The sequence below is a fragment of the Pristis pectinata genome, chromosome 7 (genome assembly GCF_009764475.1).
Source record: "Pristis pectinata isolate sPriPec2 chromosome 7, sPriPec2.1.pri, whole genome shotgun sequence".
Classification (NCBI taxonomy): Eukaryota; Metazoa; Chordata; class Chondrichthyes; order Rhinopristiformes; family Pristidae; genus Pristis; species Pristis pectinata.
The window spans coordinates 56663481-56687709 of NC_067411.1; the positions used below are offsets into that span (position 1 = coordinate 56663481).

General features: G+C 42.4%; 2 protein-coding genes across 8 annotated transcripts in view; one reads left to right on the top strand and one right to left on the bottom strand.

Moving 5' to 3' along the window:
- The window catches only part of LOC127572972 (ovomucoid-like), a 72890-nt gene extending 58718 nt beyond the window's left edge, over positions 1–14172 (bottom strand). The window contains exons 1-2 of one of the 2 annotated variants that reach the window (XR_007956720.1): positions 13794–14172; positions 13063–13087 (exon numbers count right to left, since the gene is read on the bottom strand). Coding sequence is in view for 1 of the 2 variants with exons in the window: in XM_052020709.1 (XP_051876669.1) it covers positions 13794–13913 (120 nt within the window). In the remaining variant the exon portion in view is untranslated. Of the gene's footprint in view, positions 1–13062; positions 13088–13793 lie in introns of those variants that run through there. The other variant, XM_052020709.1, reaches the window with a different exon arrangement.
- Positions 13637–24229, top strand: part of LOC127572970 (uncharacterized) — a 95487-nt gene continuing 84894 nt past the window's right edge. For 2 of the 6 annotated variants that reach the window (XM_052020705.1, XM_052020706.1), the window contains exons 1-3: positions 13684–13785; positions 21673–21760; positions 23104–23317. In XM_052020705.1, coding sequence (XP_051876665.1) covers positions 23122–23317 — 196 coding nt within the window. In that variant the 5' untranslated portion in view covers positions 13684–13785; positions 21673–21760; positions 23104–23121. Of the gene's footprint in view, positions 13786–21672; positions 21761–23103; positions 23318–24229 lie in introns of those variants that run through there. The other 4 variants (XM_052020704.1, XM_052020708.1, XM_052020703.1 and 1 more) reach the window with 4 other exon arrangements.

The window sequence follows — 24229 nt, forward strand, 5'->3', positions numbered from 1 at the left end:
GGGGGAAAAGAGAGAGAGAGAGAGAGAGAGAGAGAGAGAGAGAGAGAGAGAGAGAGAGAGAGAGGGTGTGACTGGTGGATCTGCAAAAGTGGTGGAGAATGATGTATTGGATGCGCGGGCCGGTGGGATGAGAGGTGAGGACAAATGGATTTTTACCAGCATAGGCCTCCACCCTCCATCCAGGGACCTAAACAGTCCTTCCAACTGAGGCAGAGAGTCACCTGCATCTCTTCCAACCTAGTCCACTGCATTCAGTGCTCACAATATGGCCTCCTCTAGATTGCTGAAACTAAACGTAGACTAGGTGACCTGTTTGCAGAGCACCTGTGCCCTGTCCACAACAGCCAGCTTGATCTTCCATTTGCATGTCATTTTAATTCTCCTTCCCACTCCCACACCAACCTGTCTGTCCTCAAAATTCCCCATTGCTACAGAGAGGCCAAATGCAAATTGGAAGAACAACATCTTATATTCCACTTGGGTAGTTTGCAACCCAAAGGTACAAACATGTAATTTTCCAATTTCAGGTAACCCATGCCCCCAGTGCTCTCCTCCCACACACACTCACCCATCCACCTCGGATTCTTCTTCCTTTGTTCACCTTTCCCATCCCATCCCTCTCCTTCACCTGGTTCCATCTGCCCATCATCCCTTTCCCATTTGGTTGCACCTATCACCTACCAGCCTCCCACCCCTTCTTGTATTGCTGCATATTGTCAACCTTTCCTCTTTGTTTGCAGTCCTGATGCAGAGTATTGAGCTGAAATCTTGACTTACTCCTTTGCCTCCACAGATGCTGCATGACCCTTTGAGTTCTTCCAGTGTTCTATCTGTTGTTTCAATCAGTTCCAGAACTATATATTTCAACATACCTTGCACTCTAGTCCGGTGGATTAAGGCAATTTTACTCAGTCTTAATCTGGACAATTGCTCCACCCCAAGCATATCCTTTCTTGTGTATGCAGGCCAAAACCACATATAGTACGCAAGTCACTGTTTCACCAAAGCCCTTGTACTCTAACCACTTAGTAATGAAAGACAACTTACTATTTCCTAATGTAACTTGACAGCACAGTTGTGTCCCTCTTCAGAGATTATCCCATTTACTTTCAAAACTTTATCTTCATTATCTTATCAAAAGATATATCCTTGATCCTCTCCACTTGCAAACTCTCACCTCCATTCTCCATTTGATGTTTGATTACTTTAGCCCAGAATCTGCATTCAGTGGCAATGCTATGGCACTTACTGCTGCCTTTTAGAAATGCCTCCCAGAGGGCCATAGCAACTCCAGTGGTGCTCTTCCCACATCCGTTACTGTCAGATGGAAGTGCAACAGAATTTCAGCCACAGCAACTGTAATGTCATCAAGCTGGCTGAGCAGCCAATTGCATTAAAGAGTTCTCAGGCACAATTTGTATTGAATTTGCTAAACAGTATGCTGGGTGCTGAAATATATACCTCTGCCTAAGGTAGAGACAGAAACTAGGAGGAGTTAAGTTCTTTATATTTTGAAATAATCATGTGATGGGAGAGGCCTAATGTTTCTCTCCCGGGGCCAGAAAAGGACTGTGGCAAGTGCTCTTCCTGAAGCACAGGTATCACAAGATTGTCTGCCTGTGCTTTTTAAGCCACATTCTGGACAAGGCAGGCAGAATTAAACTGGTGTTCATTGGTTTTACTTCTAGTTCCCCAAAATTCAAACCAAGTTACCAGCTCAAAAGTAAAACCTATGCACTCAACTCTACTAAATAACATCAGCAAGCAGTTCTCTCAATCAACAACAATTGTGGCCAAACTAATGCTGTGGGATACCTGGACGACTCATGGTGGCACCATTTCCATGTCTTGTAGCAAGATTAATACAGAGTGTGAAAAATCAGCAACTTCCACAACACCGGAAGCACTGTCTTAGTCAGGTGACATACAGAGTTCAATGTTCATCTGAGAGTGCAGATGTGGCCCCAGTTTAACACTTTATTGAAAGATCTCACCACTGGTAATGCAGTGTTACACTGTCTAGCTGATGTTATAAACAACAACCTAGACATTAATATCCATAGAGATTTAACAAAACTCCCAGCTTCACTGTTTGGTATCCCAGAAACCTATGTGAGCACATGTACAGCAATTGCAGTAGTTTGGAGTAAATCATAGATTGAAGCCATTATCCAAAATAAACATCTAAACTCTGACCCAACAGTAAAATCTTCTAGTTTGAACCTGCCTTGTGAAATATGGGAGACTCTGAATCAGGTCTGAACCAGCTACAGCCACTACAGTCATCTAATGCACAAGTGGTATATTAAGAGTTCTGTTAATTTAACTGTGGATCAGACAATGGGCCACCTAACGACATTTGGCCCAATATACAAATTTGTAGGTAATGTTACAGACGTACACTCACCCTCCCCAAGAGCACCAGACTAATATTATATACAACATTGTGTGGTCCATGAGACCTTGGGATGACTCATCAAGGTCAAGATTGACCTGCTGTATATGCAGGAATGCACTTACCACACCTGCATCTATTGGCAGTAGTTGTGATGATGGGGAATCAATATAAAAAGGAGGCAATGATTTCTTCTCCTTTGGCCTGGATACTCTGCTGAGAACAGGCAATTTGACCATCACTGAAGTCAAAGAGATGTCTCCTCATACCAAATGTACAGAAACACTCTGTGCTGGCTCACCAATGTGTAAACCCAGGCTCTAAAGGAGGAACTGTGCTGGCAATGACCAGGATAGCTGTTCTAGGTGGTGACTTAAACTGCATCACCAACGCCACCAGACAATCAAGCAGAGCTGACAGCAAATTGGACGCCACTTCCAGTGTCCTGGATGAAGCAGTAAAGGATACCAAGCTGTAAAGCATCTTCAGCAATGCTGCAGATGGAGCAGCACAGCAATACACCTGGTCTAGAGTAGGTGGCTCAGTCCTGTCATAGATTTCCTGTTTGTGTTCCAATCACTCACAGTCTGATCTGCCAAAATCACACCGGTGTTACTCTCTGACCACTCCCTCCTGATGGCTGACTGTCACCTTGAGGGCTAGCAGGGGGGCATGGAAACTGAATATGATCCCAGAAAGTATCAAGAAACTTAAAAGGGATTACACAGGTTGGAGAACTGTAAAACCCTTCTTTGAATGCTGTGTGAACAACATTCTAATGGAAGAGAATGGCTCAGTAATATCCTTGATATATTAAGGATTTACGAATCTTCTATGCTTATACAATCAGAAGGTCACAGACACCACACACTCTCAGAACCTCCTGTCCACTGTCTCAGAGGTATTAGATGACAGTAGTCAGGTGATCCTGGACCACTCATTGACTCTGGATAAGCAGGAGAGGTCTATCTGTCCCATTGAGTCAAATAAAACTCCCGGAAACAATGGCATGAAGGCTGTGTTGTACTTGGCTCTGTGGGACCGGATCAACCTCAATCTACTGGAAGGGTACAGCAGATGGCAGCATGTTGGAACCTTGAGGAAGGGCATCATCATCCTTACCCACAAATGGAAGGGGAAGAAGAGAATCAGAAATTAATGATCCATCTCATTGCTTAACATGGATTATAAGATTCTGTCAACTGAGTCAAGTCTGCTTTTGAGCTGGTGATTCATTCACACCAGACCTGTGCTGTACCAGCCAGAAAAATCTCCAATAGCCTTGTGCTACACAGGGATACGATCACCAATGTGTAAGGGAAGGAGCTGGACAACTGCTTCATCAGCTTGGGCCAGGAAAAGGCCTTTGACAGTATATTGAACATGTATGTAAATAATGGGTGTGATCTCCAAAGTAGTTTTGAGGATAGAATCAGCAAATTGATAGAACTGCTCTACAGATACCAGTAGTGCAGTCCGAATTAATAGGAGGGAAATAGAAAGCTCCATCAGATCTGGAGTCAGGCCTGGCTGTCTTCTGTATTCTGTCTTGTTTGTGTATTATCTCAAATTCTTTGTGTTATGTACCAGCAGCAATAGAAACACAATGAGCTTTGTTTAAATGTTAGAATTTATTTATTAATAACTACTCGTAATAATAAAGAAGAAAAAAAATTAGACATCAGACATTGACTAAAATAAACCAACATGTGTGTGTAGCAAGTTCCCAAACCACCCAGTTCAGGAACAGTTCTCAAAGTTCAGTTCCGTCAGTCATGGAGCAAGACAATGAGCAAAAGCTTCTGAAACCCACGTTAGAATGTAGAGAGAATGCAGAGAGCTGGAGTTTATGAATTCCACAAGTTCCACGATGGAACCAATACAACACCCCAATTGCCAAAGATCTCCATTGCTTTTAGTCAGAAATATCTGCCACTCCGAGGGCACTCGATACGTGGCCGCCCACAGATATACCTGATTCCTGGTACAGGTTAACAACAAATTGGACTCCACCGATTGCTCCAAAAATCCATGTATGGATTGTAAAGTGACAGTCACAACGATTGTGCTTGACTCATAGATGCAGAGGCTAGCAGTCAGTGCTACCAACTCCCATGTCTGTCTGTCTGTCTCTCTCTCTTTTTCTGCCCGTGTCTGCAGTTGCCAGCACTTCAGTGAATCCGCCTTCAGATATCTGCATCATTCCAGTTATAGAAGTTTTTCACTCCCACTCGCAGCAGTCAGACAAAGTCACACACACTGCCATTCAGGTGCCTTAAAGGGACACTCACCAAGCAGCAACCTGGTTCTTAACATTTGCCAAATCCATCAGATAGGACATGGGCAAAAGAGGAGGAATGATCCGAGGCAGCGAGGCCCTCCGTTCAAAGCCTCTTTAAACATTTTCAGGTTGGATCCACTGTCAGTTTACAGATAGGTGAGCATGTGTGAACTGATCTCAGGGGACCAGAATGAATGGAGCAAAAGCAAAGCCATGTTCTCTGACAATTGTACTGATTGGTCCTTTGCCCCCATCACCATCTGGGTGGTTTACCTGAAGATGCTGGGAATATAGTTCAACACAGCCAGGGCATTCTCCAAGAACTGGCTGGAGTGCATGGCCAAGTTGAAATAGAAAATAAGAGTATGGGAGTGACGCTCCATCTTGATTTTGGGAAAGAATGTGGTCATCAAGTATGAGGTTCATTTAGTGTTGCTGAAATGCCTTCAATTTCATCTAAAGATCCAAACTGAATCATGTTCTCAGAGAGATAATGTACAAATTTCTGGAGAATGGAGGGAAAATTGTACCCCATATGGCCCTTATTCCAGTGACTTTTTTTTGTATGTCTGCTTCAAACCATGCATAGATCCTGTCTATGCAACACCAAGTATCACTACATGCTGACTTTCTATCTGTCCCTGGTTTTGCTATGGGAAAGTCTGGCCACCTTGCTACATCAAAATCATGCAATACCATTTGTCCTTCATTGAGTAACACTTTAGACCACAAATCCATGTGGCACAATGTTGCTGCAGGAGTAGTACAGCTGTCTCACAGCTCCAGTGATCAGGGCTTGATCCTGACCTCCAGTGCTGTCTGGGTGGGGTTTACACATTCTCCTTGTGGCTGCATAAGTTTCCCCTGAGTGCTCTGGTTTTTGCCTGCATCCCAAAGATGTGCCATTTATTAGGTTAATTGATACTGTAATTTGCCCTAATGTAGGTGGGCATTAGGAGAATCAGGGCATGTTAATGGACACGTGTGAAAGGATAGGATACAAACAGGTTACAAAAAAATGAGTAAAGGAATTGAATTGATGGGATTGCTCTGAACGTTGGCGTCGACCTGATGGGCTGAATGGCCTCCTGTCATAAATAAATATGACTATTGTAAGAAAAAATATGAATAATCATGGAAGGTCCTCAATGGCCTATGTGAAAGGAGACAATAGCTCTTGTTGGATGGTTCCCTGAGGAGACAGAAAAAGTTATTTGGTAGAAATGCTTCATCACCAGAATATTGATGCTGATGAAATTCAAGCTGAAGGTTCTGATGGAGAGGGTGGTGAGAGGGACCCACCCCCCCCCTTCATGTTGAGACAAAATTGCATTACTGCTGCATACTGCACTGTGGTGGTTGTGATGGGAACAAAGCTATCGTTCATCTCTTCTGGAAAGTGAACCTGTCAAGAAAGGCTTGAAACAGTTATGCATCCAGCCAACCAGCAGCCTTAACCCATCACCAGCAGGCTGAGTCAGACCCTGCCAAACTTGAATTATTTTTCTAGTCCAAGCAGGGCTAACCAACAGCAGCAAACTGAATGTAATTTAGTAAGGTCTTTATCCCAGTAGAGAAATACCTGCGAACATACTGCAGAGTGATAACAGCAGGTTTGACAGATTAATTAATGCTGACAATCTCCCAATATTGATCACAATCCTCAGGTTCACTGGCAATGTCAGGCTGTTCCCAGACCAGGAGCAAGAGCAGGATGAGTCACGTTCAGAAAATCCTGAAACCTTCAATGCCAATGAACCTGTGGGTTGACCTTAACAAGGGACACCAGCAGGTTCATCCCAATTCAGCAGCACCTTAGGCTGGTTAATATTAAGGGTTGCCTGTGTGGATATGTGTTAATTTTTGGATTCATTTCCAATCCAGAATAGGTTGCTCTAGTTACAGCCTGCTAGATGTAGCATAGTAAGGTCCAGATCCCAACAGAGAAACACCTACAAAGTTAACCCAGTGCAAGTTAGCCCAGCTGATTTCTCCCAGCAGAAAGCAATGCCATTAGAACTTAGGTGAAGCAGCAGCATCTAAAGTTTGGGTCTGGATCAGCTGAAAAACCAGTTGGCTTCTTCAGAAAGAGCAACATTATGCTCAGTATGGATGATTCTAACTAAGTGCCAGTATCATTTGATGAAATCAAACCCACTTTAATGTCATCAGCCATCTATTCCTATTTTGACAAGCTCCTTGTTACCATTGCTTGCACAAGGGTATTTCATTGCTGCTCCCTGATTCACTTCACACATTGCATAAAAAGGACAATGAGTGTAAGAGCACTTTATTTGAATGCCCGTAGTATTCGAAACAAGGTCAGTGAATTTGTGGCACAAATCAGTACAAAGGGGTATGATTTAGTGGCATTTACAGAAATGTGGTTGCAAGGTGGAAATGAGTGGGAATTAAATATCCAAGGGTATCAGGTAATACGAAAGGATAGGCAAGAAGGTAAAGGAGGTGGGGTACTGCTCTTAATTAAGAATGAGATCAGGGCGATAGTGACAGACAATATAAGAGCTGGGGAGCAGAATGTTGAGTCCATCTGGGTAGAGATTATGAATAGTAAAGGGGAAAAATTCACTGGTAGGAGTTGTCTATAGGCCACTGAATAATAACATGACAGTGGCACAGGCAATAAACCAAGAAATGTTTGATGCATGTAAGAATGGAACGGCACTTGTCATGGGGGACTTTAACTTCCACACAGATTGGGTGAATCAAGTTGGTCGAGGCAGTAAACCTACAAGGGAAAATGCTATCTTAGATCTGATCCTGTGCAATTAGACAGGTAAAATTAATGCTCTTGTAGTTAGGGATCCTCTTGGAAAGAGTGATCATTGTATGATTGAACTTCTCATACAAATGGAGGGTGCAATAGTTTGATCTAAAACCAGAGTATTATGCTTAAACAAGAGAGACTACAATGGGATAAAGGAGGAGTTGGGTAGCATAGACTGGAAACATGGGCTAAATGGTAGGACAGTGGAGGAACAGTGGAAGACTTTCAAAGAGATTTTTCATGGTGCTCAACAAAAGTATATTACTGTTATGAGCAAGGACAGTAAGGGTGGGGGGAGCCAGCCTTGGATAACTAAGGAGATAAAAGAAGGCATCAAGCTAAAAGCTCATGCATACAAAGTCGCCATGAGTAGTGGGAAACTGAAAGATTGAGAAAACTTTAAAAAGCAACAAAACCACTAAGCAAGCAATAAGGAATGGTAAGATAGATTAGGAAAGTAAACTAGCACAAAATATACAAACAGATAGTACAAGATTTTATAATTATATAAAGCAGAAAAGGGTGGCGAAAGTAAATGTAGGTCCCTTAGAAGATGAGAAGGGGGAATTAATATTGGGTAATATGGAAATGGCTGAGGCCTTGAGTGACTATTTTCTGTTGGTCTTCATGGTGGAGGACACATACAACATGCCAAAGAGAGATGTCATGGAGGCGAAGGGGGTGAGGATCTCGATACAATTGCTATCACTAAAGAGGTAGTGATGAGCAAACTAATGGGTCTAAAGGTAGACAAGTCCCCTGGTCCTGATGGGATGCATCACCGGGTACTGAAAGAAATGGTGGAAGTTATAGTAGAGGTGTTTGTGACAATTTACCAAAATTCTCTGGACTCTGGGCAGGTCCCGGCAGATTGGAAGACAGTGAATGTCACACCACTGTTTAAAAAAGGATGTAGGCAAAAGGTAGGTTAGCTTAACATCTAAGGTCGGGAAAATGCTTGAAGCAATCAATAAGGAAGAAATAGCAACACATCTGGATAGAAGTAGTTCCATCAGGTCGACATAGCATGGATTCAGGAAGGGCAGGTCCTCTTTGACAAACTTACTGGAGTTTTTTGAGGATATAATGAGCGCAGTGGATTAAGGGGAACAGGTGGATGTTGTATATTTGGATTTCCAGAAGGTGTTCAATCAGGTGCCACATAAAACACTTATCCATAAGATAAGGATGCATGGAGCTGGGGGTAATCTATTAGCATAGATAGAGGATTGGTTAATCAATAGAAGGCAGAGAGTTGGGATAAATGGGTGCTTCTCTGGTTGGCGATCAGTGGTGAGCGGAGTGCTGCAAGGGTCAGTGTTGGACCCACAACTGTTTACGATATATATGTTAACAATTTGGAAGAGGGGACTGAGTGTAGCGCATCTAAGTTTGCTCATGGCACTAAATTGAGTGGAAATGCAAATTATGCAGAGGATGCGGAGCGCCTGCGGAGAGCTATAGATAGGTTAATTGAGTGGGCAAGGGTCTGGCAGATAGAGTAGAATGTTGGTAAATGCAAGGCCATCCACTTTGGAAAGAAAATAGGAGATCAAATTATTATTTAAATGGTGAAAGATTGCAGCATGCTGTTGTGTAGAGGGACTTGGGAGTGCTTGTACATGAATCGCAAAAGGTTGGTTTGCAGGTGCAACAGGTTATCAAGAAGGCAAATGGAATGTTGACCTTCATTGCTAGAGAGATTGAATTTAAGAGCAGGGAGGTTATGCTACAGCTGTACAGGGTACTGGTGAGGCTGCACCTGGAGTACTGTGTGCAGTTCTGCTCTCCTTACTTGAGGAAAGATATACTGGCTTTGGAGGCAGTGCAGAGAAGGTTCACCAGGTTGACTCTGGAGATGAGGGGGTTAGCCTATGAGGAGAGATTGAGTCGTCTGGGACTATACTCACTGGAATTCAGAAGAATGAGAGGGGATCTTATAGAAACACATAAAATTATGAAAGGAATAGATAAGATGGAGGCAGGAAGGTCATTTCCACTGGTAGGTGAGACTAGAACTAGGGAACAAAGCCTCAAGATTTGGGAGAATAGATTTAGGACGGAGATGAAGAGAAACTGCTTTTCCCAGAGAGTAGTGAATCTGTGGAGTTCTCTGCCCAGGGAAGCAGTAGAGGCCACCTCATTAAATATATTTAAGACACAGATTGATTTTTGCATAATAGAGGAATTTAGGGTTATGGGGAAAAGGCAGGTAGGTGGATTGGAGTCCACAGCCAGATCAGCCATGATCTTATTGAATGGTGGAGCAGGCTCAGTAGGCTAGATGGCCTACTCCTGCTTCTATTTCTTATGTTCTTGTGTTCTTAAAAGCTCAAGGGATCCACTGTAAAGTGGCCAGTTGAAATAAAAAAAGTCGGTTGAGTTAAAAATTGAAAGAAAGCAAAGGGTGGTGTGTTTCACCAGGCTCTTGCTTTTCATAATAAATATAATGAATTAGACTTGAATGTGGAACACACTGGGCTTCTATGCAATGCATGGTAGTGAACCAGAGAGCACCAATGAAATACCTTGTACAAGACAAGAGATCTTTTGATAGTTAAACTAATGCTTACTCTAGGCAAATGCTTAAAAGCCATAATTTGAAATGAAATTAATGAGCATGGAGAATCAAGGATACCCAATGTGTTTGAGTAACTAAAGTATATACTCAACAAACCGAGTTTTTGGAGAACCAAATAATTAGAGAACAGGGTGCTGTACCACTTATGGGTTTTAGGGGCATGTTTGAATAATCACTTTACAAGATCTTGATAACACAGAAGTACACAGTTTGATACATACAAAAAAGGTGGAAGGTACTCCAGAAAGACAAGCAAATTAGCAAAATGGGAAGGCACTAGGCTGTGTGAGTAAACAGTGGAATCAAAGGGTTTTACATATAATTTCCTGGAGGAATAGCTAAATGAAGTCATTCAGTGAGGACAGAGGGAAAGTTAGAAAAAATAAGGTAAATACATATAAATGATTGATTCAGGAACATGGGACATTCAGTTCCTCAATCTATACTACCGTTCAATGACGTTATGGCCGATTGAATGCTTAGCTCAACAGTCACAACTTTGTTTTGCTTTCTTTTCTGTCCATTGTGGAATAATGGAATCACCTTTGCAATTTTCCAGTCCAAAAAGGTAATTCTCAAATGAAGGGAGCTTAGAGTTATGGCTAAAGCATGTAAAATGCCTTTATCTATGTCCTCTAAAATACTGGAATGAAAGTCACGGAATCCTGAAGATTTAGAGCCAATATTTTCCCAGCACTATTTTCTTGCTTACTTTAATCAGTTCCAGTCCTTGCTTAATCATCATGTACTAATTTGGGAAAGGCGGTGTACTTTTGACGGACTGAAGGAATGTGGTTTGGTGCCCTGATCAATATTAGTAATATGTTAATCATTGTCCCATTGTTGTTTATCAAGTTTTATTATTTATAATAGATTAGAACTGTTTTTCATCTTTTGGTGAGATGTGATAAGGTGTCATACAAATCTAAAGAGTCAGATAATCAAAAACCTAAAAAGATGCAGGTGCTAGAAACCTGAAATAAAAGTAGGAAATGTTGGAAATACTCATCAAACCAGATAGCCTCTGTAGTGAAAGAAACATAGTTAACATTTCAGGTGGATGATTTAATCAGCTCTAGGGTAAGTTAGTAATAAAATATGTTTTAAATTGTAGAGAAGGGAGAGGGGTGGAGAAAATAAAGGGAATATGTGTGCTAGGGTGGAGATGAAGAGAGACCGAGTGATGCCACTGATGATGGTGCTGGGTAGGAGAGGACGGTGATGGTTTTGTTAATTGCAGCTGATCTGTCTGAAGAAGCTATAAATAGCAGGAGATGAATAATAACAGGGGAGAGAAAAAAGCTGGAACCATGAGATACAGAATATAACAGCTACTGGAAATGAAAGAGAATGCTGGAAATAATTTGTCAAGCAGCATCTGCAGAGAAAGCAAAATGGGATTAATGTACAGGTTTTTCAACAGAACTGGCCAATTCTGATACGAACTAGAAAAGCTGGTTGTCTGAAATTGCTGAACTCTAAGTTGAGTCCTGAGGGTTGTAACATGCCTGGGCAGATGATGGGATGTTCTTTGAGCTTCCCTGGGATTTCATTGAAGGCCAAAGACTGAAAAATCAGAGTGGGAACGGGATGGACAACTAAAGTGACAATAAGCTGGAAGCTGAAGCTTACATTTGCAGACTGTACCAAAGTGCTCTGTAAAATGGTCACCCAATCTGCATTTCGTTTCTCCAATACAAAGACCACATTGCAAGCACTAAATGCAGTGCATTAAACTGGAAGAAGTACAAGCCAATCTCTTGGCAGGAGAGTTTTAGTCCCTTGACGGTGGTAAGGGAAGTAAAAGAGAAGGTATTGCATCTCCCACAGTTGCATGGGAAGATGCCACAAGAATGGGAGTGGGTGTTGATGATGATGGTAAAGTGAACCAGGAAGTTGCAGAAGAAATAGTCTCTACAGAAGTTGAAAGGTATAGGAGGGAGTCATGACGCAGGATCTCATCCTGAAACTTTGACCATCCCTCTGCTTCCACAGATGCAGCCTGACCAACCGAGTTCCTCTGGCAGTTTATTTTTTGCTCCAGGGAGGGAAAGGGTCTGGTGATGGCATCACACATTGATTGCGGCAGAACTTACAGAAGATGAACCATTGAACATAGAGACTGGTGAGGTGGATGGTGAAGACAAGGGAATCCCACTCTTGGTCTGGCTGGGAGGAGAGGGGATAAGACCAGAAGTGCAGGAAATAGAGGAGATGCATTTGAGAGGACTAATAAGTCTAGGATATACACAATGGATGGTAGGATTCTAGGAAGTACTGAGGAATAAGAGACCTTGTTGTACATGGCCAAGGATCCCTGAGGGCTGCAGTACAGGTAGATAAAGTGGTTAAGAAGGCATATGGGATACTTGCCTTCATAAGTCAGGATATAAAATATAAGAGCAAGGAAGTTATGGTACAACTACATAAACCATTAGCTAGGCAACTGCTGAAGTACTGTGTGTGGTTCTGATAGCCATGTAAAAGGTATGATGTATTGGTATGGTATTGGTTTATTATTGTCACTTGTACTGAGGTACAGTGAAAAACTTGTCTTGCATACCCGTCATACAGATTAATTCATTACACAGCGCATTGAGGTAGCACAGGGTAAAAACAATAACAGAGTACAGAGTACAGTGTCACAACTACAGAGAAGTGCATTGCAAGTAGACAATAAGGTGCAAGGCCCTAACAAAGTAGATGGTGAGGTGAAGAGTCCATCTCATCATATAAGGGAACCGTTCAATAGTCTTTTCACAGTGGGATAGAAACTGTTCTTGAGCCTGGTGGTACGTGCCCTCAGGCTCCTGTACCTTCTGCCTGATGGGAGAGGGGAGAAGAGAGAATGACCTGGGTGGGTGGGGTCTTTGATTATGCTGGCAGCTTCACCAAGGCAGCGAGAAGTATAGACAGAGTCCATGGAGGGGAGGCTGGTTTTCATGATGCGCTGGGCTGTGTCCACAACTCTCTGCAGTTTCTTGCGATCCCAGGCAGAGCAATTGCTATACCAAGCCGTAATGCCTCCAGATAGGATACTTTCTACGGTGCATTGATAAAATGTGATTGAACTAGAGAGATTGCATGGGAGATTAACCAGAATGTGGCCAGAGATGGAGTATTTCAGCAATATGAAGAGATTGGTTGAGCAGAAGAAACAGAGGGAATCCTGATTGGGGGATACAAAAATATAAGGGGCACGGGTAGGGTAGGCATTGCAAAACTTTTCCCTTTTGCATAAAAGTCTAAAACCAGAGGCCATGGGTTTAAGGTAAGGGTAGAGTTAGATGAGGATTTTCTTTTCATCTAGAGGGTGGTTCGAATCTGGAACGCATTGCCTAATGAGAGTCTCTCACAACATTTAATAAGTATTGGGATGACCACTTGAAACGCCAATGGCTTAGAGGGCTGGAAAGTGGGACAAGTAGACAGGCGGTAGCTGGCATAGACGCGGTGGGCCGAAGAGCTTGTTTCCCTGCTCCCTGATACGGAGCATTCGGAGGGAAACAGTCGAAGGAGTGACGCGGTTCGTTAGCCGATTGGACAATTCTTCTGTCAGTCGCCCGGACTGACTAATGAGAGTCCAGTGCGGTGCCACCTGCCCAGGTGTTTTAGGCGGTGGAACCGAGTCTGGGTGAACGGGATTGGTTGAGGGGGCGAGACCGGGGGAAGGTGAGCTGGATCGGGGGCCGGGAAGAGCTACGCCGCGGGGAGTTGGACTGGCGGAGCCGCTGTGCTGGGTCAGTACCTGTTGCTGAGCGGGGCGCCGGTAGTTTGAGGATCCGGGGTGGGTGTCATCTCCAGGGCTCCGGGACCGGCCTTTGTCCCAGGGTGCTCCCATCCCGTCCGAGTCCTTGTCGCCGTCCATCTGCGTGGCCGGGACTGTCCGGCAGCATCTGTTGACATTTGGCCTTGAATCTCCCTCGCTTTCTGCCAAGACGCCAGTTGCGATTTATAGATTTTTTTTATTGAGAATCCCCCGTCTCTCGGGGGCTCCTCATCAGAAATCCGGGAAAACTTCATTTATGGTGGGAAAGTTCTGTGTGTTTCGCCTCTAGCCAGAGGATGCCCGTAAAACAGTCACCTGTTTACTTCCTTTCATGTTCTGACTCACTTACAGTTTACAGCATTTCCTATTTTTATGATGCAATCTTTCTGTAACTTTAAAGTTATTTAACAACACACACTACGTAGTAGGAAGTTCAACGCTAAAATTGTACTCGACTATCAACTGTTAAAATGTCATTAGTGTTCATCCTTTTTTTCCATTTGATAGCCTCTTGCTTGACTTCTGAGCATCCAGTACCACACCAGAGATTCAAGCATAGTTCGGTATGCAGCACAGTAGTAATTGAGTGCTCTTTTTCTTTGCCAATTCTGTAATAAAGGCCAACATTCCATTTAGGTTCCTAGAATTAGGTTATCTCTCTCCATTTATGTCTCAACCAATATAACTAAAGTGGTTTAATTATTTCATTGGCATTTGTGGGATTATATTGTGTACAGTTCAGCTGTGAGAACTCCCTGAAATTCAAATGTTCTTTAATTCCATGGTTTCATTTTGCTTCAGGAAAAGGAAATTATAATGACTTAGAAAATAGTGTTTATAAAAGTAGGAAAGAGCTTGTGTGTTTGCAGCACACTTTTAACAATGTTAGTTTATTCTGAAATTATTTGTAGCCAATGGATTATGAAATATGAATGGTGATTTTATATTTGTATTAAATGTATTTACCTATAAGATTTCATTTGTAAAGTTTTTATTTATGTTGTTTCTGTTTGGCTTGTACCTCTAGCTGATGCACTTTTAATACGTTTATAATTTATTCCATTGATACATATAATTTGGCACAAAGATTTCTTTACTTCTATAGTTCCATCATTTCACTAACAATAGTCTTTGTCTCTGCAATTTGTAAAAGTTAAAAAATTACAGGAACTGGAAATATGAAACAAAAAGAGAAAATGCTGTAAATATTCAGCAGGTCATGTGGCACCCGTGAAGAGCAGAAAAACACTAAAGGTTCTGATGAAAAGTCATCAACCTGAAACATTATACTTTTTTTTACAAATGCCATGTAATCTGAGTATTTCCAACATTTTCTCTTTTATTTCTGTGATTTCTATCCCTTTGGAAAAGGCCATGGTTTTCCCAGTTGTTTCAGCAAGGTTAAACACTTGCATCATTATTTTGTACTCTTTTAGATTTTACAAATTAATGTTAAATATTCCAATACTGCTTATCAAAATGCTAACATTATTTATTAGTAGGAAACTTTGTTTAGGATGTATTTGATTCAAGTGTAATGACCAAATTTCACATTGCATTGCACAATAGAACGGGTATAAATTTGTATCTGATCGTGGGAATACCTGCAGAGTTTTCATTTCACAAGCCACCTCTTGAGGATGACTGGGTATTTAATGAGCCAAGATTACATGGGGGTTTTTGTTTTGGAAATCAGTGAGCTTTTGTCTGTAGGTGTCACAATAGTTAGTGCACCTCCCTTGCAGCTCCACAAATTCAGGTTTGATCCTGACTTCAAGTGTTGTCTGTGTGGAATTTGCACTTTTTGTCTGTGTGTGTTTCCTCTGGGTGCTCAAGTTTCCTCCCAGTTCCTAAAAGCACTCTGTCATAAAGTTGTACAGCACAGAAACAGGCTCTTCAGCCCTACTTGTCCATGCTGACTAAAACGTCTATCTGAGCTAGTAAATTAATCAGTTACTCCAAATTACTATTTGGTGTTGGTTAGTGGCAAAAAGGAATGAATCAAAGGGGAATTGATGGACAGGTGTGAGAGAATAAGTTGCAGGGATGTGAGGGAATGGGACTAATGGGATTGTTTGCTGGTGAGCCAGCATGGACCCAATGGATCAAATAGTGACCAGTTCTGTTCCGAGTAAAAGATGTATAGAATAATTTGGTGCAAGTTTCCCTGCTTTCATATTATGATCACAATTAGCTGTTCCCCTTGCTCTCATTGATCTTGTTCTGCCATCACCTAATTGTTCCCTTGTCTGCTTCATTACTCCTGGTGCACCACATCATTGTACAGATTCATACAATTAGCAGTTGGTTGCTATTCTTATAAACCTGGTGTTAGCTTCCATCTGCATTTACTGATGACACCAGTATTCCTCCTTTTGATGTGGTTGCTGCTACTGTCTGCATGCAAAGCATTGCTTTCTATGGCATTGGGGTGGTGAATTGCTGTTCCATATCTTTAGTTTTTACAACACCAAATATTATCCTTGTTATTCTTGGCAAACTCATTGCCGAAGTGAGCTACCCCCAAACCACTTCTTCCCCCCCGCCCCTCCCCCAACCCAAACTCAATCCCTATGTTTTTCCCAAGACCATGCTTGCCCTTTGTGGCTCTGCTGTGGGGTTGTGTAGGATGTGGTTCTCTCTACAGGTGGTAGAGACTACTGGATGACATAAGTTTTCTAAGTGGGTAAATCCAAACATAGGCAATATACAATCAGGTATAGATTTAGTTAGCAGGTTTGCTAAGTAACTTAAATGCCTCATGTAACTGCTGAGTGATTTCTCTTTGCCAATGAGTGAATGAAATAACAGTCATAAATAATCACCATTATTATTGTTATGCTTATTTGGTTATGTGAAATAAGATGTATCCTAGAGGCAAAGTTGCAAGGGAAAGTTTCTCAATTATGTACAGTTTGGAATTATTACCATAAAGTGTGAGGTGGGGCAAAGTATCTGTCACTTTTGAAGTTGAGGGAATACAGGGCAGTCAGTCGCCTGGTCCACGACACCTCCCACAGTAATATTGCCGGCATCTACGTCTGTGTCGATGACCATAGTTTGGCCACTTGGGCTCTGAGTAGAGCTCCGGCTTTGTCAGGCCAGCAAGAAGGAAGTGCCACTGATGGCAACTTTTGAGGGCCAAGAGCTTTTGCTTGTTGATATGATACCAACCAGTCTGTCCATTGTCTAGCATGAATTGGTGTGGGGTATATCCTGTCGAAGTAGAGATGGTATTGTGAATAATCATTAATGTGAAGGACAACACGTCTGCCCAGCTGGAATTGTGTAGTAAACTTTTAAATTGCAATTCATGGGTTAAACAATACCATTAGAGGGGGGAAATTCTTGGTCGATACTGAACAAAGCCATAGTGTGTCGCATAACCTTGCCTATATAATGAGTACCCTGGTCAGAATCAATAGCACAAGGTTATCCCCAACGATTAAAAATCTGAGTGACCAAAATTTTTGCTGTAACTTTGGTTATTCAGATTTCTGCCATGTGCTAGCGAGGGTAAAAATAGAAGGATGGGGGCAGATGAATATGTAGCTAAATAGATGGTGCAGATGGGAGGGCTTTCGGTACTTGTATCATTGTGATTACTTCCAGGGCAGATGGAACCTGTACAAGAAGGATGAGTTGCATCCAAACTGAAGGGGGACCAATATTGTTGCAGGGAGGTTTGCTTATGCTACTTGAGTGTTTGGCAGTGCGGTGAGTAACCCAGTAGCAGTATGATGGGTGGCGAGGTGGACCTGAACGTAGAGCATAAATTGAGCATCTGTTTATTTGGGGGGTGGGTGGTTGTTGGCTCAACTGCATTTATTCTAATGTAAGGTGCTTCAGCATAAGAATTATGATATTATTGCATCAGAGAAACATGGTTGAGTGAAAGGCAGGACTGGCAGTTTAATGTTTTGGGTGTGACAGAGGGGGATGCAAAAGAGGAGGGAGAGTCCTACTGCTGATTAGGAAGAGCATCATAGGAATATGTAGAGGGAATATCCTGAACGGATCACCCCATGAGGCTGTAGGGAAGGTTATTGGAATTGATCCTCAAGGATGAGGTTATGGAATATCTAGAAGTGCAAGGCAAGATAGGTCCAAGCCATCATGGTTTCGTGAAGGGAAGATCCTGCTTGACCAACCTATTGGAGTTTTTTGAGGAAATCTCAGGTAGGGTGGATAAGGGAGAGGCTGTGGATGTTGTGTATTTAGACTTTCAAAAGCCCTTTGACAAGGTGCCGCACAAGAGGCTGATTAATAAGATGAGAGCTCATAGAAGGATATTAGAATGGGTGGAGCATTGGCTGGTAGGCAGAAAGCAAAAGGTGAGAATAAAGTGATCCTGTTCTGGTTGGCTACTGGTTACTAGTGGTGTTCCGCAGGGGTCGGTGTTGGCCACTTCTTTTTATTTTGTACATTAACGATTTGGATGATGGAGTAAATGGTTTTGTGGCTAAGTTTGCAGACTACACCAAGATAGGTGGAGGAGTAGGGAGTATTAAAGGTTGCACAGAGACTTAGATAGTTTAGGATAATGGGCAAGGAAATGGCAGATGAGATTCAATGTTGCGAAATGTGCCGTTGTACACTTTGGAAAAAGAAATAAATGGGCAGATTATTATCTAGAAGAGGAGAAAATTCAAAGTACAGAAGTACAAAGGGACTTGGGGGTCCTCATGCAGGATACCCTAAAGGTTAACCACCAGCTTGGATTGGCGGTAAAGAAAGTGAATGCTATGTTGGCATTCATTTCGAAAGGTATAGTGTGTAAAAGTAGGGAAGTGTTGATGAGGCTCTATGGAGCACTAGTAAGGCCTCATTTGGAATACTGTGTGCAGTTTTGGGCCCCATATCTTAGGAAGGATGTACTGATGTTGGGGAGGGTTCAGAAGAGATTTACGAGGATGATTCCTGGAATACAGAAGAATGAGAGGGGACCTCATAGAAACATTTAGAATGTTGAAAGGACTGGACAGAGTAGACGTGGTTAAGCTGTTTCCCCTGGTGGGTGAGTCCAGGACTAGAGGGCACAATCTTAGAATTAGAGGGTAGCGGTTTAAAACAGAAATGAGGAGAAATCTGTTTAGCCAGAGGGTAGTGAAATTATGGAATTCTTTGCCACGTACAGCTGTGGAGGCCCAATCATTGGGGGCATTTAAGGAGGAGATAAGTATCTAATTAGTCAAGATATCAAGGGATGTGGGGATAAGGCCAGAAATTGGGGCTAGATAGGAATAGTTTTGGTTTAGCTCATGGAGCAGACTCAATGGGCCGTATGGCCTACTTCTGTTCCTTTGTCTTGTTTATTCCTAATTTCTATTCATATATATCACAAGGGGTGATCAGTTTGCTGGGGTTATACTATAGGCCTCCCAATAGTTAGCAGGAATTGGAACAATAGATAAGATATCTTTATTAGTCATGCATGCATTGAAACACAGTGAAATGTATCTTCACGCAAAATGTTCTGGGGCAGCCGCAAGTGTCGCCACGCTTCCAGTGCCAACCTAGCATGCCCACAGCTTCCTAACCTGTACGTCTTTGGAATGTGGAAGGAAACCGGAGCACCCGGAGGAAACCCACGCAGTCACGGGGAGAACATACAAACTCCTTACAGACAGCAGCCGGAATTGAACCTGGGTCACTGGCACTGTAATAGTGCTACACTGCCGTGTAAGGAAATCTCAGAAGTGTAAAAGCAATAGAGTTACAGTAGTGGGGAATTTTAACTTTCCCAGTATTGACTGCGATTGCCTTGGTGTAAAGGGCTTAATGGGGTGGAATATATGAAATATGTTCAAGGTGGCCTTGCCAGAGAAGGGGCTCTATTTGACCTCTTATAAAGTGACCCCAGACAGGTGGGGGAAGTATTAGTTGAGGAACACTTTGGAACTAGTGACCACAGTTCTGTAAGTTTCAAGGTAGTTATGGAAATGGAGAAGGTTGGTCCTCAAGTTAAGATCCTAATTTGGGGGGGGAAGGCTGATTTTTTTTTTGACAGAGCAAAAGAAGTGCTGGTGAAAGTAGATTGTGAACAGATGCCTGCAGATGAAGCAACATCTGTAAAATGGGAGTCTTTTAAAAGGGAGTCAGCAAGAGTTCAAAAGACCATAAAATATAGGAGCAGAATTGAGCATTTGGCCCATTGAATCTGCTTGTCCATTCAATCATGGTTGTTTTTTTTTTAAACACCATTTTCCTGCCTTCTCCCCTTTACCAATCAAAAACCTATTGATCTCTGCCTTAAACACACCCAGTGACTTGGCCTGCACAGCACTCTGTGGCAACAAATTCCACAGATTCACCAACTGGCTGAAGAAATTCCTTCTCATCTCAGTTCTAAAGGGATGTTTCTTTATTCTGAGGCTGTGGCCTTGGATACTAGACTCTCCTATAAATGGAAACATCCTCTCCATGTCCACTCTATCTAGGCCTTTCAGTATCACGTAGGGTTCAATGAGATCCTCCCCTCATCTTTCTGAACTTCCATCAAATACAGGCCCAGAGACATCAAATGCTCCTTGTATATTTCATTCTTGTGAATGTCCTCTGGACCCTGTCCGGGGCCAGCACATCCTTCCTCAGATAGCGGCCCAAAATTGCTCTCAATATTCCAAATGTGGCCTGAACAATGCCTTATAAAGCCTCAGCAGTATATCCTTGCTTTTATATTCTAGTCCTTTCAAAATGAATGCTAACATTGCATTTGCCTACAGATTCAACCTGCAAGTTAAGATTAAGGGAATCCTGAACTAGGACTCTCTAGTCCCTTTGCACCTCTGATTTGTGAATTCACTCCCCATTTGGAGAATAGTCTACACCTTTACTCTTCCTACCAAAGTGCATAACCCCACACTTCCCTGTGCTGTATTCCATCTGCCACTTCTTTGCCCACTCTCCTAACCTGTGCAAGTCCTTCTGCAGACTCCCTGCCTCTGACACAACCTGTCTCTCCACCTATCTTGGTATTGTGTGCCAACTTGGCCACAATGCCATCAGTTCCTTCATCCAGATCATGAATGTATAAGGTGAAAAGTTGCAGTCCCAATGTTGACCCCTGCAGAAATCCACTAATCACTGGCAGACATCCTGAAAAGGACCCCTTTATCCCCACCCTCTGACTTCTGCTAGTCAGTCAATCTTCTGTCCATGCTAGTACTTTGCCTCTAACACCATGGGCTCTATCTTTTGTGTGTGGCACCTTGTCAAAGACAGAACTAATGGATGCTTAAAATCTTACCAACCACTGAGGTCAGGCTAACCAGGTTGAGTTTGGGGACAGCATGTTCTGGTAAGGTTGAAAGGAAAAATGGCAAGATTAGGGAACCTTGGATGACAAAGGTTGTTAAAGGTTTGATCAGGAAACGCAAGGACATGTGATGTGTATAGACAACTAAATCAAGTGAGTCCCTTGAGGAATTTAGAGGGTGCTGAAAAAATCTTAAGAAGGAAATATGAAGGGCAAAAAGAGGTAATGAAATCTCTTTGGCAGGTAAGATTAAGGAGAATCCCAAATCTTTATGTATTAGGAGCAAGGGGGTAGCCAGGGAAAGAGTGGTACCTTTGGGGACCAAAGGGGTCATCTATGTGTGGAGCTAGGTGATGTAGGTGAGGTCAACTGTTTGCTTGCTTCTCAGCTGTTTTTGCCAAGGAGAAGGAAGTGGATGATAGTTCAGAGGGATACATTTATTGTCTAAAGTGTGTGGGTATTATGAACTTGGAGGTGTTAGATATTCTCAAACACATGGCCAGATAAATCCCAGGGCTGGATAAGATCTATCCCAGAGTGCTATGGGAAACAAGGGAGGAGATTACTGGGTTCTGATGGAGATTTTTGCTTCTTCATTAGCCACAGGTGAAGTACCAGTAGACTGAAGGAGATCTAATGTTGTTCCTTTAATGAAGAAGGGCAGCAGGGATAAATCTGGTAACTACAGGTACGTGAACCTTGCATCAGTGGTAGGGAAATCATGTACTTATGGAAAGGGATTGATTGGGGGTAGTCAGCATGGCTTTGAAGGGGATATCTTATTTCACTAATTTGATAGTGTTTTGAGGAGGTAATCAAGGAGATAGAGGCAGAGTGGTAGATGTTGTTTACAGTATATGGACTTTAGGAAGGCATTTGACAAGGTCCCCCATGGTAGGCTAGTCCAGAAGGTTAAGGCTCATGAGATCCAAGGGGAGATGACTAATCACTTCCAAAATTGCCTTGGTGATAGGAGGCAGGGGGTAGTCCTGGAAGGATGTTTTTCTGATTATTAAGTTTATGACCAGTAGTGTACCACCAAGATTGCTGTTGGAACTTTGTGATTGTATGTTAATGAGTTGGATATGAATGTATGAGGTATGATGGGTAAGCTTGTAGATGACACGAAAGTTGCTGGTGTTGTGAATAACAAGGAAGGTTGTCTAAGACTACAGCAGGATACAAGTCAGTTGGAAAGTAGGGTAGAATGTTGGTAGATGGAATTTAAATCCAGCAAGTGCAAGGTGGTGCACTTTGTGAAGTTGTGTGGGGTAGGACCTGTAGAGTAATTGGTAGCGATCTAAGGAATTTCGATGGGCGCATAGGTCCTCTGCTCAAGTTCATAGCTCCCTGAAAGTGGCAACACTGGTCGCTAGGTTGGTAAAGAAGGCATACCTGCCTTCATAGGTCAGGCATAGAAAATAAAGAGGACATTATGTTGCTATTTTGCGAAACACTAGTTAGGTCATGCTTGGAGGATTGTGGACAGTTCTGTTGCCATACCATCGGAAAGATGTGATTGTGCTAGGGAAAGTGCAAAGAAAATTCACAAGGATGTTGCCTGGATTGGAGGTCATGGGAAGAGATTGGATAGGCTGGCTTGTTTTCAGTAGAGCGAGAGGCTGAGGGATGGCTTACTAGCTATATAAATTGAGGGGCATAGATGGGGTATATAATCAACATCACTTTCCCATGGTAGGGATATCAAAAACAAAAAGGCAAAAGTTGAAGGTGAGAGGAGGGAGTTTTAAAGGAGATCTGAGGGGTAAGTTTTGTTTTAAAAGTGTTGTTGATATCTGGAATGCGCTCCCAAAGGAAGTTGTGGAATTGGATACAATTACTAGGTTTAAGAGATGTTTAGACAGGCACTTGAATAGAGACACGAGACTACAGATGCTGGAATATGGAGCAAAAAGCAATATGCCCATTTCCCTGCTCTACAGTTCTATTACTCCTTTTTTTTAAAAAAAACTCAGTGAAAATCATACAATTTTGAGTACTGATCTTGTGTAATTTATTTCCCATTTTCAGGAAGGTCATTGAATAACGATGTCCCAGAACAAGATTCCTGGAAGTTCAGGATATGCTTTAATTGGTGATAAATCATACGATTTCTACAAGGATCCTGTGCATTTTTGCAATAGCCGAATTGATAGCTTTGGGAGCAGAATTTTCCAAGCGCGTCTCCTCAACAAGCCTACTGTATTTGTGTGTTCTGTGAAGGGGATGAAAGAAATGCTATGTGGTAGGTATTAAGCTGTCAAATAGTGATAAAGGTTGTTGCCATCATGTTAATGGGGGAATTGACTGGCATTAGAATGGTGTTATTTTCTTTGTCCTGCTTTGCGACCAGTGTGTAAATATAGAATATAGTTCATTAACTTGTTTTATGAGGATGAGCTTTAGGGTGAATCATAGCTGCGTGCACTCCCAGTGTGGAGCATTAAGGCTCTAGGAGCACCTGTTAGGAAAATTAATATCCTCTCCATAGTTCTCCATTCATTTATCAAAAAAAGTTCCCTGGAATTGTCTGCAATCTTAATGTGTGTCTCTGATGTAAAGTTTACCAATCTGATGGACAGCCTGGAGCAATTACCTCCACTCTTGGTGCAGGGTTTTTTCAGTCATCAAAATAAGAGACATGTTGAAACTAGGCCTACCAGCCATGTCAATGCTTTGAGTGATTCTCTGACTCTTATTCCAACTATTACAGTGCTGATTTATAAACAATTAACTAATTTATTCATGCATTATAATGAAATGTAAAACCTGATTGCTACATACTCAATGACCGTCTATTTCTAACTTCTGAGTTTCCACAGAAGTTCATTTGCTCCATTAAATTACCTAAATACCTCTCCAGATCTCTCAAGGCCCCTTGTACTTCAGTGGTATGAATTCTGAGAGAAGTCTTTTATTTTTATTATAACCATATTTAGTGTCCTACAATATTCATTCCTGGGATGTACCAGGCTCTGGCCAAGTTTTAATTGTTCATCCCTGGTTGTCCTCCAGTGTAGCCAGTGCTGTGACAGTGTACAGAATATTAAACTAGTATTGAGACGGTGTTAACTATATCATGTCAGGACAGTTGGGGCTTGGAAGTCCTCTCTGCTGCTGATGTCCTGCAGTTTGCTAGTTGTGGAAGAGGGTTAAC